This window comes from Amblyraja radiata, chromosome 6 (assembly GCF_010909765.2).
Source record: "Amblyraja radiata isolate CabotCenter1 chromosome 6, sAmbRad1.1.pri, whole genome shotgun sequence".
NCBI lineage: Eukaryota > Metazoa > Chordata > Chondrichthyes > Rajiformes > Rajidae > Amblyraja > Amblyraja radiata.
This window is the reverse complement of record NC_045961.1, coordinates 52,606,099-52,621,806: the sequence shown is the minus strand read 5'-3', so window position 1 is coordinate 52,621,806 and position 15,708 is coordinate 52,606,099. Positions and strand designations below refer to the sequence as shown.

At 41.4% G+C, this 15,708-nt stretch overlaps 1 protein-coding gene across 2 annotated transcripts in view; it reads left to right on the top strand.

The window, feature by feature from the left end:
• Positions 1–15,708, top strand: part of flt1 (fms related receptor tyrosine kinase 1) — a 135,644-nt gene that overhangs the window by 38,141 nt on the left and 81,795 nt on the right. For both annotated transcript variants that reach the window (XM_033022838.1, XM_033022837.1), the window contains exons 9-10: positions 3,100–3,269; positions 7,013–7,169. In XM_033022838.1, coding sequence (XP_032878729.1) covers positions 3,100–3,269; positions 7,013–7,169 — 327 coding nt within the window. The remainder of the gene's footprint in view (positions 1–3,099; positions 3,270–7,012; positions 7,170–15,708) is intronic.

Here is a 15,708-nt window from a genome sequence, read left to right as displayed (position 1 = left end):
TGCCGACCCCACATGCCGTCTTTACATGACAGGCGTCACAAAGGACACCCACGGGTCCTCAGCGCGCCTTGACAGGAGTCTCAAAGGACACACCATGCGTCCTCAGCATGGCCTTTGCACAATTTCAGACTACCATCTTTTTTTCCCATCTCAACGGCGACCTGACGGCTCCACGGGTAAGTTTCCTTCTATTTTAATTTCTGCCACCCCCGGGCCCTAGGCTGGGGTTGGTGCTGGTGCGGGGACTGGGGGCTGGGAGAGGCCGCTCGGTCTCTTCCCCCCTCCCCCGGCTCCAGGATGCTCGCCCCCCCGACAGCCCTGTCTCAAGCCCTCCCCCTCCTCCAGCCCCAGGACGCTCGCCATACCGCCACCCGACAGCCCCCGCCTCAAGCCCTCCCCCTCCCCTTGCTCCAGGATGCTCTCCTCCCAACAGCCCCTGCCTCAAGCCCTCCCCTTCCCCCGGTTCCAGGACACTTGCCCCCCCGAGAGCCCCCGCCTCAAGTCCTCCCCCAGCTCCAGGATGCTCGCCCCTCCTGACAGCTCCCGCCTCAAGCCCTCCCCCTCCCCCGGCTCCAGGACGCTCGCCCCCCCTGACAGTCCCCGCCTCAAACCCTCTCCGCTCCTCTCCCCCTCCCCCGGCTCCAGGACGCTCCCCCCCCCCCCCCCCCCAACAGCACCTGCCTCAAGCCCTCCTCCTCCCTCTCCCCCATCTCCGGGAAGCTTGCCGCCCCCCGACAGCCCCAGCCTCAAACCCTCCCCCTCCCCCTCCCCCTCCCCCGGCTCAAGGACGCTCTTCCTCCCCTCTCCCCCCCCCCCCCACCAGCCCCTGCCTCAAGCCCTCCCCCCCCCCCCCCCGACAGCCCCTGCCTCAAGTACAACTTCATTGCCACCCTGCTAGAGAAAACGGGGCCCGCGGTGGTTTACATTGAGATCCTGGGGAGGTGAGGAGGGAGGCTGGGGGAGGATGGAGGGGAGGGGGCATGGAGGAGGATGGAGGGGAAAGTAGGGGAGGAGGGGGGATAGAGGGAGAGGAGGGGGTAGGGAGGGGAGAGGAGTTATGGAGGGAGGAAGTGACTGAGCATAGGGGAAAGGAGTGGAAGGGAGAGTTGAGGAGGGTAGTGGGGGGAATGGAGGACAGGGGAAAGAAGAGGGAAGGTGAAAAGGAGGGGGATGGATTGCTGGCGGATGAGGGGGAATGGAGGAGGATAGGGGTAGTAAGAGGGATGACGAGGCGCAGTTGAGGGAGGGTTGCCGTGACTCGCATCACAACGGGGATCTCTGGCATCACAACGGGAACCCATCAGCATCGCCTGCGCAGTTGTGGGCTATGGGTGAGTGGTGGAATGTTGCGTTGGGGGAACGGGACCCAACGGGTCCCACTTTGTCTAGTATTACCTGAAAATAAATGTCTGTCTTTACGTGACTTCCCCATTAAGTTAGGACATGTGGGTAAGAAAGTTTGGTTTGAAAAAGAATGGATGATATCTATTTCACCATGATTGAAAATTAATTCAGTGTTTAGCAGTCCCAAGACGATGTTTACTCATCCTGAATGAGGCTGTGAAGCTTCTGGCAATAGTTTTTGCCACTTACTGTTTTCATTAGTGTTAAACTAAATGATTGAGAAAGACAAAAAGTATTGGGTGGTTGTATCTCAGAATGCCTTAATTTGGTTCTGAAATCACGGGGTAATGGGATTGGTGCAGGAAAGAGATGGTGGGAAAAGGCTGAATGTCCTACTCTGGTTGCTGTTTCTAATGTTCTTCAAGATGAGTGAAACCTTTGCTTTCCTGCTTAGAAACAAGAATAAAATAAGTATATTTTTAAAGGATGAGAAGCACTTCAATATGGGTGAAAAAAAGATCTTGGTGTATGACTTTGTGAAATGCAGAAAAGAAACAAAGCAGTGAGGAGTCATTGGTTGACCTTTATGGCAAGGAGATTGGAGTACAAATGTAAGGAGGAGGTTATCTAGGGCTTTGGTGATTCCTAAAGTTAGACATTTTTTGACATTGAAACAGCATTTTAAAATATTCAAATAGCAATTATGATAGTTGCAAGAACTTCATTTACAAGATGCACAGAATAGTGCAGTGAAGTTTTGTGAGCAATGCAATGAAGTTCACTGCTTCAAAACTGAATGTTACTTTCATGGTGACGTTCACATATGATATGTTGCAAGCTCTTATACTTCCAGAATGCAGCACAGTTGGTTTGAATATTGAAGATAGCTCTTAAAGGGGCATACAACAATGCAAAGAGTGCTCTTACAGCAACCGAATGAAAGGATGCTGCATAGGAAGTAAAGAGGAGGGAGAATGCATGCATGTCCTGGTCACGGCACTGAAGAATAAAACTCACAAGAAGTTTCATGCAGGGGTCGGGAATTGAGGAGTTTTCTGGTGAGGGGAAATTTAATAGGTTCAAGAGGACACCTAGAGTTCTGGTCAGAGCAGGAAACAAGGAAAATAGACAAAACTGAAATGTCCGATTCACCTTTACCCCATTGCAGACCTTGCACTTTGTCTCTGGACCAGTTGTGCTACACCGCTGAGAACTATATTCTGCACCCTTTATCTTTCCCATCTACCTATTGTACTCGAGTTTGGTTTGGTTTTATTTATGCATAGTATTATTTGATTTGTTTGGATAGCATACAAAACAAAGTTTTTAACTGTACCTCTGAACCAAAGAATGCATAATAAGATTGATAGAATGGAAAGTGGTTGAGGAAGAGGGTGAGTTACGATTGTATTTGGGAGGGGAGAAGTTTGAATGGTCAGGCGTATCACTACTCCTATATCTTGTATTTTTATGTTGTTATGGTAATAGATGAACTGGACGTACCGTAGGAAACATTTAAGAGAACAGCTTTTATATGAGCTGTAGCTTGTGTAGGATAGAAGCTGGAGTATAAAAGACATTACAATGCAAATACGTTTCTATTATAGAGATACATAAATTTCAATGAAACTTAAATTATTGCATCCATCACATCATATCTCTCAACAATTATGTTTTTTTCAAAACTGTCACACTCAAGTGTAATGTCATTACCTAAATGCTATACAGTGCGCAGTAAAATCATTTTTTCAACAGGTTAAAGAATGGACAGCCTATTACTGAAAGATCAATTCGCTATAACATCACGGGCCATGAACTGATAATAAGAGATGTTTCAGAAGAGGATGGTGGTAGCTATAGCATAATACTGGAACTTAAACAATGGAAGCTTTTCAAAAACATCACATTTACTCTCAATGTAAATGGTGAGTACATGAAATCTGTGATTTTTTTCAGTAATATAAACCACACAAAACAGCTTCAGGGACTAGATTCTAAAGAGAAAAAAAAGCTTTCACCTGCTTGCGGTCATGCAGTGGGGCCATTGTATTATTGGTGCCAAAATAATATCACTATTACTCATAGTTTGCTCGTAGCTTATAAGAGTGTTGAATTCTCTAATTTTAAGTACCACCCCTTTCTCTATTTCTGTCCTCTCAACCAAGTGTGCACACATTTTCCCCACTATCCCCTCCACCGCCTTCCTCCTGTATCCCTCCAGCTAGCTTTACATCTGGCTTTTCATTTCCTTCCTTTACTCTCTTTGTCTGACACTCTTTTGTCGCTTTATTATTTTAGCTTTTGTCCACCCATCTGCCAATCACCGTTCCCCCTCCCCCCCTTCCATCACCTGTATTCCAATAACCACCTATCACATGCCTGGCTTTGCCCGTTCTCCACCTCTCTTTTCCAGATTTCTCCACCTCCCCACCCACTGCAATCAGTCTGAAGAAGGGGGCACAAGCCTGTCCATTCCCTCCCCAGATGCTGCCTGACCCACTGAGACACTCCAGCACTTTGCGTTTTACTCGCTGTCATCTGGGCTAATTAATTAAAGGATCAGTTTTAATATCATAATAGCAAACAAGCTTTCCGCTGAAATCATAACAAAAATGAAATTGGACAAAGAATTAATGGGGAAAGTAACGAGGAGTAATTGTAACTTGGGTGTTACGTAGGATTTCAACCTGAAAAAATGGCCACAGATGTTGTTTATCTTGCTGAGTTTTTCAAGGAATTCGTTTTTTGCTCTGGATTCCTGCATCTACAATCTCTGGATGTCATGCAGATTCCTTGATTGTTCCTGTCTTGCTAGATATGACTGCCCAGAGAATGCAGAGGGGATCAGGGCCACATTTATAGCAGTGGAACCGAAGAGGAAAATTATCTCCACATTTATACTTATAGTTACATTACCACATTCTGATAGTAATCTTTTTTGCCTCTTTCCTCATATATCCTTTTTTTCCCAGTGAAATTAGTATTTGATGCATGCAAAACCACATCATTATGTTTAAGAGTCTCCAAACAACTATTATCAAGTCAGTAAAAACCAGAAAACTAAAGATGCTGGAAATCTGATATAAAAACAAAACATATTGGAAACACTCAGCAGATCAAGCAGTACATTCATTTTAAAGTGAAGACCATTGAATCCTAAGTATCTTTGGTGAACATATGTTTATGTACTAAATTCCAAGTTACACCTTCCTGTCAGATTTAATCTTAAAACCTGTGCAATAAATGTCTGCCTTTAATATATTAGAAAAATTTAAATATTGAACAAATAGTCTGCCAGACACCATAATAAGTTTGAAACTGTATTCAAACTACAGTATTGTACACAGGGCACATACCACTTAGTTAATCCAAACTGACTGTCTTTCTAGAGATCCCCTCATGAGGAAAAATAATGTCGGGACTTTGATACAAGAATCAATAAGACACCCACTGGCTCTTTTCCCTCCTGTTCAATGGGTCCATTACAATTTTTACCTAATTCCATTTAGCCACATGGCATTCTATTTGCTGATTTTTACCCACTTACCAAACGATCTGTATCCCCTTTCAACCTCTTTATGTATTTTTTTCACATATGCTTGTTTCATCAGCAAATTTAGCAAATTTGATATCTTCACAGAACAGTATGGCAAAAGAACAAGCTCTTTGACCCACAACATAATTTATATAATTTGTAAAAAAAAAATTTTCAGACGATATACAATATCTATGAAATTTTTGAAACAGAAATTTGGATTAAAATAATTGCTTGCTTCTTTGAAGCTTACTGCATATGAAAGACAAATTACAAGACTAGTTGATAATTTTGCTCTCGACAGCGAAATTGTCAGCAAGCTGCAATGAACCATCAGTGTCTGGTTTAAAAAAAATTGTCACAAGATTTTGAAACCAACCATTTCCATTTAGTTTCTGCGTATGTAAAGCTCTTAGGTGACCACACTGTCACCATATATTTGAAGATATTGTTAGGCCTTTTAATGAAAATCCCAATGAGGCCAGGGCACTGACCATATCTCCTTTCAACAAAGGCTCCATTTTGAGTTGCTAATGAGACACAAACTCTCCTATCGTGGGAAAAAAACATTAAGAAATGATTGGAGAGAAATTATGACCTTCCTTGCCGTAATTAAACTTGGATGATACCAGTGAAAGTAATGGTGTGTTGACGATATTGTATTGACACTACAGTTATATTTGTACGGAAGCACGCTATCAGTGAATATTTATAGGAACCATGGAAATGTAATTTAACAGATAGCACTATCAGGTTGATAGTCTTCTCCAGAGATGCTGCCTGTCCAGCTGAGTTATTCTAGCATTTTGTATCTACCTTCGATCTAAACCAGGACAGTTCTTTCTTACTATCAGATTGATTGTGGGATCAGTAAAGTACAATATAGCAATAGGAATATAATCTATTCAGATTCATGGGAGACACAGGGCAGTGAACAGTTCAGAAGTCTGTCTACACATACACAAACTGTTTAACAAAATCTTAGTCATTAAATGCTATATTTTGCATGTTAAAATTGTATTGTAATATTGCATGTTTTAATTGTAAATCTATATACTGCCCTACAAAATATATTTGGACAATCCCTGTACAGTTAAGACCCAGTGACGTAAAGTCATATTTGGGAATGCTGTAGAACAACTGTGGACGCTATAAAAAAACACATTCTTGCAATCCTAGGTGCCTCACCTTTACTCAAAGTGGAAAAACTGAAGCAGCCCACAGAGTTTCAAAAAGCTATCATTATTGACTATCACTTGTGTAAAAAGTCCACCCGTGAAATATCCAGACGAACTGGAGTACCAAAGTCATCAGTGAAGCTCATTATCAACAAGTACATGAAACGAAGCACTGTAGTCAATAAATCCTGCTCAGAAAGAGCAAAGAAGGTCCACGGTGAATCACATCATTCCTTGAGGAAAAAGGTCAAACAAAATAGGAAAGGCAACCGTGGGAGCACATTAAGGTTCAGCAAGGACATGTGAATGCGGACCACTGAGCAGGCACGTGCAACATTGCAGCAAATCCGTGCCGCTCGTAACACGGCTAAAACTGTGAAATTCTGTTTTGAACCAAAAGCAAAGAAGGTGCATTCGGTTGCTGTAGTGGGTACCTCAGAAGTGCAGAACTGAATCCAATAACTGTTATGTCACAAGTCTGAATACGCCTTATTTTTCCATGTACCTACTAATTTACCATTCCTGAGGAACAATTTGATCACGTGCAGAGAATGTGTTGAAAGAAGAGTTCTGATCATTGAAAACTGAAGATTCACACACAACTGATGAACTTTGACAAAGAACACTTGTTTGTTATTCATTTTGTTTTAATGCTGTAACATCTATCTTGAGGATTGTTCAAACACTTTTTGTAGGGCAGCATTCTTTTCTTAAGATTTGTATGTATCTTTGCAGAATAATTAAAAGTCCTATTTTTCCCACAAAAACACAAAAATGTATTGTAATGAGACAAACAAAATGGAACAAGGTTTTACTAAACTGCAACAATGGTACTGTCTTCACTTAGACTCCGACATGTGAATAAGTCCTTAGTATATAATTTATCAAAGTGCATAATTTTGATTTTGTAGCTTTCTTTTTGGCTTTTGGTTTTCTAATTAATTTGTTTTTACAGTAAAACCACATATATGTGAAAAGGCACTGCCCACTCAGAACCTTGATATCTACCCATTGGGCAGCAAACAGACTTTGTCATGCACTGCCTATGGCATCCCTATTCCTAGAATTTTGTGGCTATGGCAGCCTTGTGCCCAAATTAGTTCAAAAGCACAGTAAGTAAATTTGTCTTTTTTTTTGTTACCATTTATTTACATTGTAAAGTACTATTAACAATATGGGTTAAGCACAGGTTATGGGTTTACTTACATTTATTTAATTAAAAAGTCAGTGTTTAATATATACTTCATTATAGTAATTTCTTATGCCTTATGAATGTGGGATGCCACAAATTGTGCCAAATAAATATTTTTATAAATGCATATATGCCAAACACAAAAATAAATGAAAGTGTTAACTATTATAAAATCCTCAGGGCAGTTGGTGTTAAATAGGGCTAGATATTTTTGTTTACCTAAATAGGCTCTCTCACAATCTTAAATTATCAGAAATGAAATTCACATTATCTCCTCTAGTAAATACCATTTTAATCAGACAGTTCCATCGAATACCCTTTAAAAATATCTACAAATGTATTTAAACATGTTTAGAGGCTGGTTTTCCTTTCTTCAAATCCACGCCGACTTTACATTTACTTTTGCATACTGGCTGAGAAACATCAATCCAGAAGATTAGTAGTAAATATTGTGTTTGATTGGCATTTCTAATGGACAAAGCTTCACTCTTAGAAGCTGCTGGCAAGCTGCCTATGGTAAGCACTTTCTGTTTGCACTTATGGTATTTTAAGGAGGCATCTATTTTAAAAGACCAAAGATTAATGTGAATTGTAGAGTTAATCATGGTTAAACATTTATAAATTTTGATTTTCATGTTGTATGTTTTCTTTGACACCATGCTTTATCATTGATGCAACACATTCTATTTTTAACTTTATTATTACTTAACCTGTTTGATTACACTATGCACAGATTTAAAAAAAAAATGAAATCTATTCTGCATAGTTCCCTGATCTGCCCGTACAACATAGAAAATAAATTTTACACAACACAATCAAATTCATACAGAGGAGATACATACAAAAAAATATTGAAATATTCATTAGAGATTTTTACATTGTCCCTAAATCGACAATGTGATGATTGTGACAGAGGATGTATGATTGATCGATAGAACCATTTCTGAGGAATTGCTAGCTTATTCAAGAACTATTATGAGAAATGGTTCTTCATCCATTTCTATCTATAATTAGAAAAGCACAGAAATATATTTTTGCAAATGCTGCATACCTATTTTTAAAGTTACAAAAATGTTAAGTATATAGATTTTGTAGGCAGGTTAATGCATATTTAAAGAAACTGAATTTAGCAGTCTTTTCCCTTTTTAGTTTGTTTATTTCTCCCATGGTGTTTAATAATTATTTTGCAGCCTTAATGTTCAATGATAAAAAATATTGTTGCTTTCTGTTGTTTTCCACTCTATAAGCTGTTTAATACTTAATTTAAATAAAGAGTCTTGTAATCCACTCCACGCCAATGTGTTATATTAATTTCAGTATTTTTCTCTTTAACAAAAATATCTTCCCCTGATTCATTAATTTAGCCATTGCATGTCTGACTGTGAACACCACAGCTCTCATAGTTTATTCTATTGAGTGCTGTGAGCTTGGTAAAAAATATGAATCGATGATAGTCTGTGGAATTCTCTGCCTCAGAGGGCGGTGGAGGCAGGTTCTCTGGATGCTTTCAAGAGGGAGCTAGATAGGGCTCTTAAAGATAGTGGAGTCAGGGAATATGGGGAGAAGGCAGGAACAGGGTACTGATTAGGGATGATCAGCCATCATCACATTGAATGGCGGTGCTGGCTCGAAGGGCCAAATGGCCTACTCCTGCACCTATTGTCTATTGTCTATTGTCTATTTACCTAGTTAAGTATAATTGCACAATAGAGATGGCACAGTGGCACAGCTGGTAGAGCTGTTGCCTCACAACACCAGGGACCAGGGTTCAATCCTGATATATTTGCTGTCTGTGAGGTTTGCACGTTCTCCTTGTGTCCACGTGGGTTTCTTCCGGGTGTACTGGTTTCCTCCAATATGCCAAAACATGTTCATGTAAAGGTTCATTGGCCACTGTAAATTGCTTCAAGTGTGTAGGGAGTGGGTGCAAAAGTGGAAGAATATAGAACCAGTGGGGACATCAGGAACTATAGATGCTGGTTTGCAAAAAAAGACACAAAGTGCTGGAGTAACTCAGCAAATCAGCTATATTCCCAGGCAAATATGAATTAAATAATGTTTTGGGTCAGGACCCTTCTTCAGACTGATTGTAGTAGTAAGAGGAGAAAGCTGGAAGAGTGGTGGGGAGGGACAAAATCTGGCAAGTAATAGGTGGATAAATGGTGGATTGGCAGATGGTTGGACAAAGGCCAGAGATGAAAGAAAGAAACATAGAAAAATAGGTGCAGGAGTATTCGGCCTTTCGAACCAGCATTGCCATTCAATATGATTATCGCTGATCATCCAAAATCAGTACCAAGTTCCTGCTTTTTACCCATAATCCCTTGATTCCTAGTCCTAAGAGCTAAATCTAACTCTCTCTTGAAAACATTCAGTGACTTGGCCTCCACTGCCTTCTGTGGCAAAGAATTCCACAGATTCACAACTATCTGGGTGAAAAAGTTTTTCCTCATCTCAGTCCTAAATGGCCTACCCTTTATTCTTAAACTGTGACCCCTGGTTCCACTCCCCTAACATCTGGAACATTTTTCCTGTATCTAGCCTGTCCAATCTTTTAAGAATGTTTCTATAAGATATCCTCTCATCCTTCTAAATTCCAGTGAATACAAGCCCAGTCGACCCATTCTTTCATCATATGTCAGTCCCGCCATCCCGGGGATTAACCTGGTGAATCGACGCTGCACTCTCTCAATGGCAAAAATGTCCTAGCTCAAATTAGGAGACCAAAACTGCACACAATACTCTGGGTGCGGTCTCACCAGGGTCCTGTACAACTGCAGTAGGACCTCCTTGCTCCTAAACTCAAATCCTCTCGAAATGATGGCCAAAATGCCATTAGCTTTCTTCACTGCCTGCTGTACTTGCATGCTTACTTTCAGTGACTGATGTACTCAGGTCTTGTTGCACTTCACATTTATCCACATTATACTGCATCTGCCATGCATCTGCCCTCTCATCCAACCTATCCAAGTCACCCTGCAGCCTCATGGCATCCTCCTCGCAGCTTACACTGCCACCCAGCTTTGTGTCATCCGCAAACTTGGAGATGTTACATTTAATTCCCTTATCTAAATCATTCATATATATTGTAAATAACTGGGCTCCCAGCACCCAATAGTCACCCACTGCAGTGACTAGTGGGCTCAGTGCTGGGACCCCAGTTATTATGAAAAGGACCCGTTAATTCCTACTCTTTGTTTCCTGTCTGCCAACCAGTTCTCTATCATTCCAATACCCTACCCCCAATACCATGTGCTCTAATTTTTCACACTAATCTCTTATGTGGTTCCTTGTCAAAGGCTTTTTAAGTCCAGATACACCAGATCCACTGGCTCTCCCTTATTCATTCTTCTTGACCGATCTTGTCACTGCTTTACAAATGCACTGCTATTACATCTTTAATAATCGACTTAAGCATCTTCCCCACTACCGATGAAAGGCTAACTGGTCTATAATTCCCCTTTCTTAAAAAGTGTGGTTACATTAGCTACCCTCCAGTCCACAGGAACTGATCCAGAGTCTACAGAACATTGGCAAATGATCACCAAAACATCCATGATTTCAAGGGCTAGCTCCTTGAGTACTCTGGGATGCAGACCACCAGGCCCCGGGGATTTATCTTGCTTCAGTCCCAACAGTTTACCCAACACCATTTCTTGTCTAATTTGGATTCCCTTCAGTTCCTCCTTCCCACTAGATCCTCAGTCCCCTAGTATTTCTGGGAGATTGTTTGTGTCATCCTTAGTGAAGACAGAGCCAAAGTACTCATTTAATTGGTCTGCCATTTCCCTGTTTCCCATTATAAATTCACCTATTTCTGACATTTGTCTTCACTAATCTTTTCCTCATCACATATCTAAAGGAAGCTTTTACACTGTTTTTGTATTCCCTGCAAGTTTTCTTTCATGCTCTCCCCCCCCCCCCCCCTCTTAGTTAACCCCTTTGTCCTCCTCTGTTGAATTCTAAATTTCTCCCAGTCCTCCGGTTTGCTGCTTCCTCTGGCCAATTTATATGCCTCTTCTTTGGATTTAACACTATCCTTAATTTCCCTCGTTACCCACAATTGAGCCACCTTCCCTGTTTTATTTTTTTGCTAGACAGGGATGAATAATTTTTGTAATTCATCCATGCGATCTTTAAATCTTTGCCATTGCATCTCCACAGTCAACCCTTTAAGTATCATTTGCCAGTCTATCCTAGCCAATTCCCGTTTCATACCATTCATACCTTTCTTTAAGTACAGTACCCAAGTCTTTGAATTAACCGTGTAACTCTCCATCTTAATGCAGAATTCCACCATATTATGGTCACTGTTGCCCAAGGGGCTATGCACACCAAGATTGCTAACTAATCCTTCCTCATTACACAATACCCAGTCTAGGATGGCCTGCCCTCTAGTCGGTTCCTCTACATATTGGCTTAGAAAACCATCTTGTATACCTTCCAGGAAATCCTCCTCCTCAGTGCTTTTGTGATATAAAGATAGTGTGAGAAATGTGAAGCCAGAGGAAGGACCATGTGGAGGGTGACGGGGGGTGGAGAGGGGGGGGGGGGGGGGGGGGGGGGGGGGGGGGGGGGGGGGGGAGAGGGAAGAGGGAAAGAGAGAAATGTCATAGCATGGAATATCTTGGATGAAGAAAGCATAACCCATAAATGAGTAAAGTTCTAAGTGTGGGTTGCTGGTGTTGTATTACCATTGCCATCATCACTCATTGTACTCTGTTAAGCCAGAGGAGCTGCCTTTGAGCAGAGTGTAATTCTCAACAGGTTCAAGGTACAACTTTGAAATGTTATTGCTGAAAATATTTTCAGTCAGTCCTTACCCATTAAATTTGATTCATTTGTCATTGTTCAGTACAATGGTGGGTATAGGCCCTTCTGTTTGTTAATCAACCCATTTAATGTGGAAATCAATAATTACTCTTTGCTGCAAATACCATACAATTCCAGTTTCTTGCTATCTGGACAAACTACAAAATCCTTTTTTCTGTTTCTATTTACAATTTCTATTGCAATAATAACACCGCACTGAACTAGTCATCTTGGTATGCTTCAGATTCTGTTTCATTGACTACAATGAAAGGCGGCAAGGTGGCGCAGCGGTAAAGATGTTGCCTTACAGCGCCAGAGACACAGGTCTGATCCTGACTATGGGTGCTGTCTGTGCAAAGTTAATACATTCACCCCGTGACTGTGTGGGTTTCGCTGGGTGCGCCTTGTTTTCACCCACACTCCAAAGACGTACAGGTTTATAGGATAATTGGCTTTGGTAAAAATTGTAAAACATCCCTAATGTGTAGGAAAGTGCTAGTTTTGGTGATCACAGGTCGGCACAGACTCGGTGGGATGAAGGGCCTGTTTTCACGCTGTATCTCCGAACTAAACTAAGACTTAATATGGCCTGTCCCGCTTAGGCGATTTTTCAGGCGACTGCCGGCGACTGTCAGAGTGGAACACACACACACACACACACACACACACACACACACACACACACACACACACACACACACACACACACACACACACACACACACACACACACACACACACACACACACACCGCTTCCTGCAGGCGGGGGACAAGGCAAGCGGGGGGAGCGCTGTCTGAGTGAATTTCGTCGGTGCAAAGCCAATGTGATACAGACACACACCGCGATGAACAGGAAGGTTGGCGCTGTAATTAAGATGGTGAAAGCACAGTATACAGGAAGGGTCATGTAAGTCCTTTAAAAGAGGGGGGGAGAGGGGGGAGAAGGAGTGGAGACAAGTTTTAAGAAGCCAGAGATACATGGCTGTGAAGCTCAGCAGACATTAACATTACCAGTCGGTTATCCTTGGTTCTGAAAACTACTGTTTATGTTTTTTTTCCCAATGAGCCAATGCAATTCACCGGTCAGCACTGGCTACAACCTACAAGAACCTTCGACCTCCTGGTGACCCACCTACGGCACGAGAATTCTCGCTACTCTCCATGGCGGCCTCATTCTGGTTGCCGCTAATTTTTCAACATGTTGTAAAATTTGCGGCAACCAAAATGAGGCAGCGACTAGTTCCCAGAATGCGGGATCTCCTCACGACCATGAAGGCGCTACCTGGCAACCACCGGCGAACTTGTGGCGACCGCATAGTCTCCTGCACTCGTCTAAAAAGTCACCTAAGTGGGACAGGCCCATTAATAGGACTTTTTCTGTGGTTCTTTAATGCATCTTTACCAATCACTTATGTTGATAACGGAAAAGACTGCAGATGCTGGATTCAGACTGAAGAAAGATCCCGAACCGAATCGTTCTATGCCCATTTTCCTCCACAGGACCCAATGAGTTCCTTGAGCACTTTGTTTTCTGCTGTTGTGTGAACAACATTCTCTACCTTTTACATGTTACTTCCTTTAACACGGCTATTTTACACACAAAAAGATAGACACAATGAGCTGGAGTAACTCAGTGGGTCAGGCAGCATCTCTGGAGAAAAAGAAAAGGTGATGTTTTTCAGGCTGAGAGTCAGGGCAGAGGGAATTGACTGACTCTCCCCCGACTCTCAGTCTGAAGAAGGGTCTTGTCCCGAAACGTCCCCTATTCCTTTTCCCCAGAGATTTGCCTGACCCATTGAGTTACTCCATCTTTTTGTGTCATCTTTGGTGTAACCAGTATTTTCAGTTTCTTCCTACATATTTTACATGCATGTCGAATGTCAAATCTTAAATACTCAACAGCTTTGAATTTGTTCAACTCTCAGTTTACTTTTGTATAAGGCACAATCTCAAAGTTGCAGTCTAGTCTGTATGGAGAAGGCAAGTGTTTCCATTGGCAAAATTTAAATCACATTTAATAGTCTACAATTCAAGCCTAGCAACAAAAATATGGGAAAAAATCTAATACAAAGAAGGATTTTATAGTCATTTTTAATAGAAAAATATCTCATAATGCATGATTTTGAGCATTTTGTGGCATTATCTTCAAGTTGGGAATATAATTATGGTTGATAATTTTCAACAGATAAAATTGCTGACCGTTACATTTTGCAGTTTCACCATGTTCAGTGTAATGCACTTCATCACTGGGAACTTCTTCACATTAATTAAGTAGTTTCCTTGTCATCAACATGCACAGCACATATTATATATTTGACGCCAAAATTTGGATCAATAGGTTTAGATTTATAGCTGCATAATTAACACACATTTCAACAAATAGCCAACCTTCTGTGTAAAAATCTTGCCTCTCAGACCTCTTTTGAATTTCTCCCCTCACACTTTAAACCTACGCCCTTTAGTTTTAGAATTCCCTACTCGTAAAAAAAACGATCTACCCTAACGTTACAATGTACAATTGATAAAACGTCTATTAGGTCACCACTTTAGCCTCTGACATTCCAGTGAGAATAATTCTAACTTATTCAAACTCTCCATATAAATAAAGTCCTCCTTTGCAGGCAACATTCTGATGAATTTCTTCTACATTCTTGGTCATGCTACTATATCCTTCCTGTAGTGTGGCGATTCTAATTGTACACAATACTCCATGTGCAGCCTGACCAATGTCTGGGTTTGCACAGTAGTTCTGGGCCTCAGCTTGTGAGCTAAATACTTTAAATTTCTACTTATATTACAATTTTTGATGTATTTTTGATGCCTTTTCATCACATAGTCAGCCTCTGCTTTAATATTAGACCTAACCGTAGCAGTCGGCATACAGTTAATGTACCAAAAGAGGGTGAAATGTTTGAGTTGTACAATGCAGAAAGGGGCCCTTTGCTAACCATGATAACAATGATGACTGTCTATCCTAATTCCTTTTGCCTGCATTATGTCCATTGGGCAGGTATTCACCAGGAAACTTGAAGGGAATGCCAAGAATGCTCAAAATCATGTGTTTTGAGATATTTTTCCATAAAGAAGGACACAAGCAGATTTTTTTGTCATCAATGTTCTAGTTTATGCAATGTTACATTTTTGCAAGATAAGCAAGTGACTTCAACCAGTAGCACAATATGATCACTCATTTGGACTCTGTAAGGTCACTTTATTCCATGCCTAAAGATGCAAGACAGTGCACTTGGATGGAAGCTTAAAAGGACACAAAGTGCTGGAGTAACTCACTGGATCAGGCAGTATCTCTGGAGAACATGGATAGTCCTCACATGAAACGTCACCTGACATTTAATGTCAGGACCTTTCTTCAGACTATCCATGTTCTCCAAAGATGCTGCTTGACCCGCTGAGTTAAGGGCCTGTCCCACTGTACGAGGTAATTCAAGAGTTCTCCCGAGTTTTCCCCTGATTCGAACTCGGAGAATGTCCGTAGCAGGTCCATAGGAGTTTGTGGATGTCTCGTAGCGGCTCGTACGAGTAAAAAGTAACAATTTTTTTAATCACAAGTATTTTTTTACTCGTAGACATTTTTCACAGTGTTGAAAAAACGTCATGAGTTTACCGGATTTCCCGAGTACCTACCGTT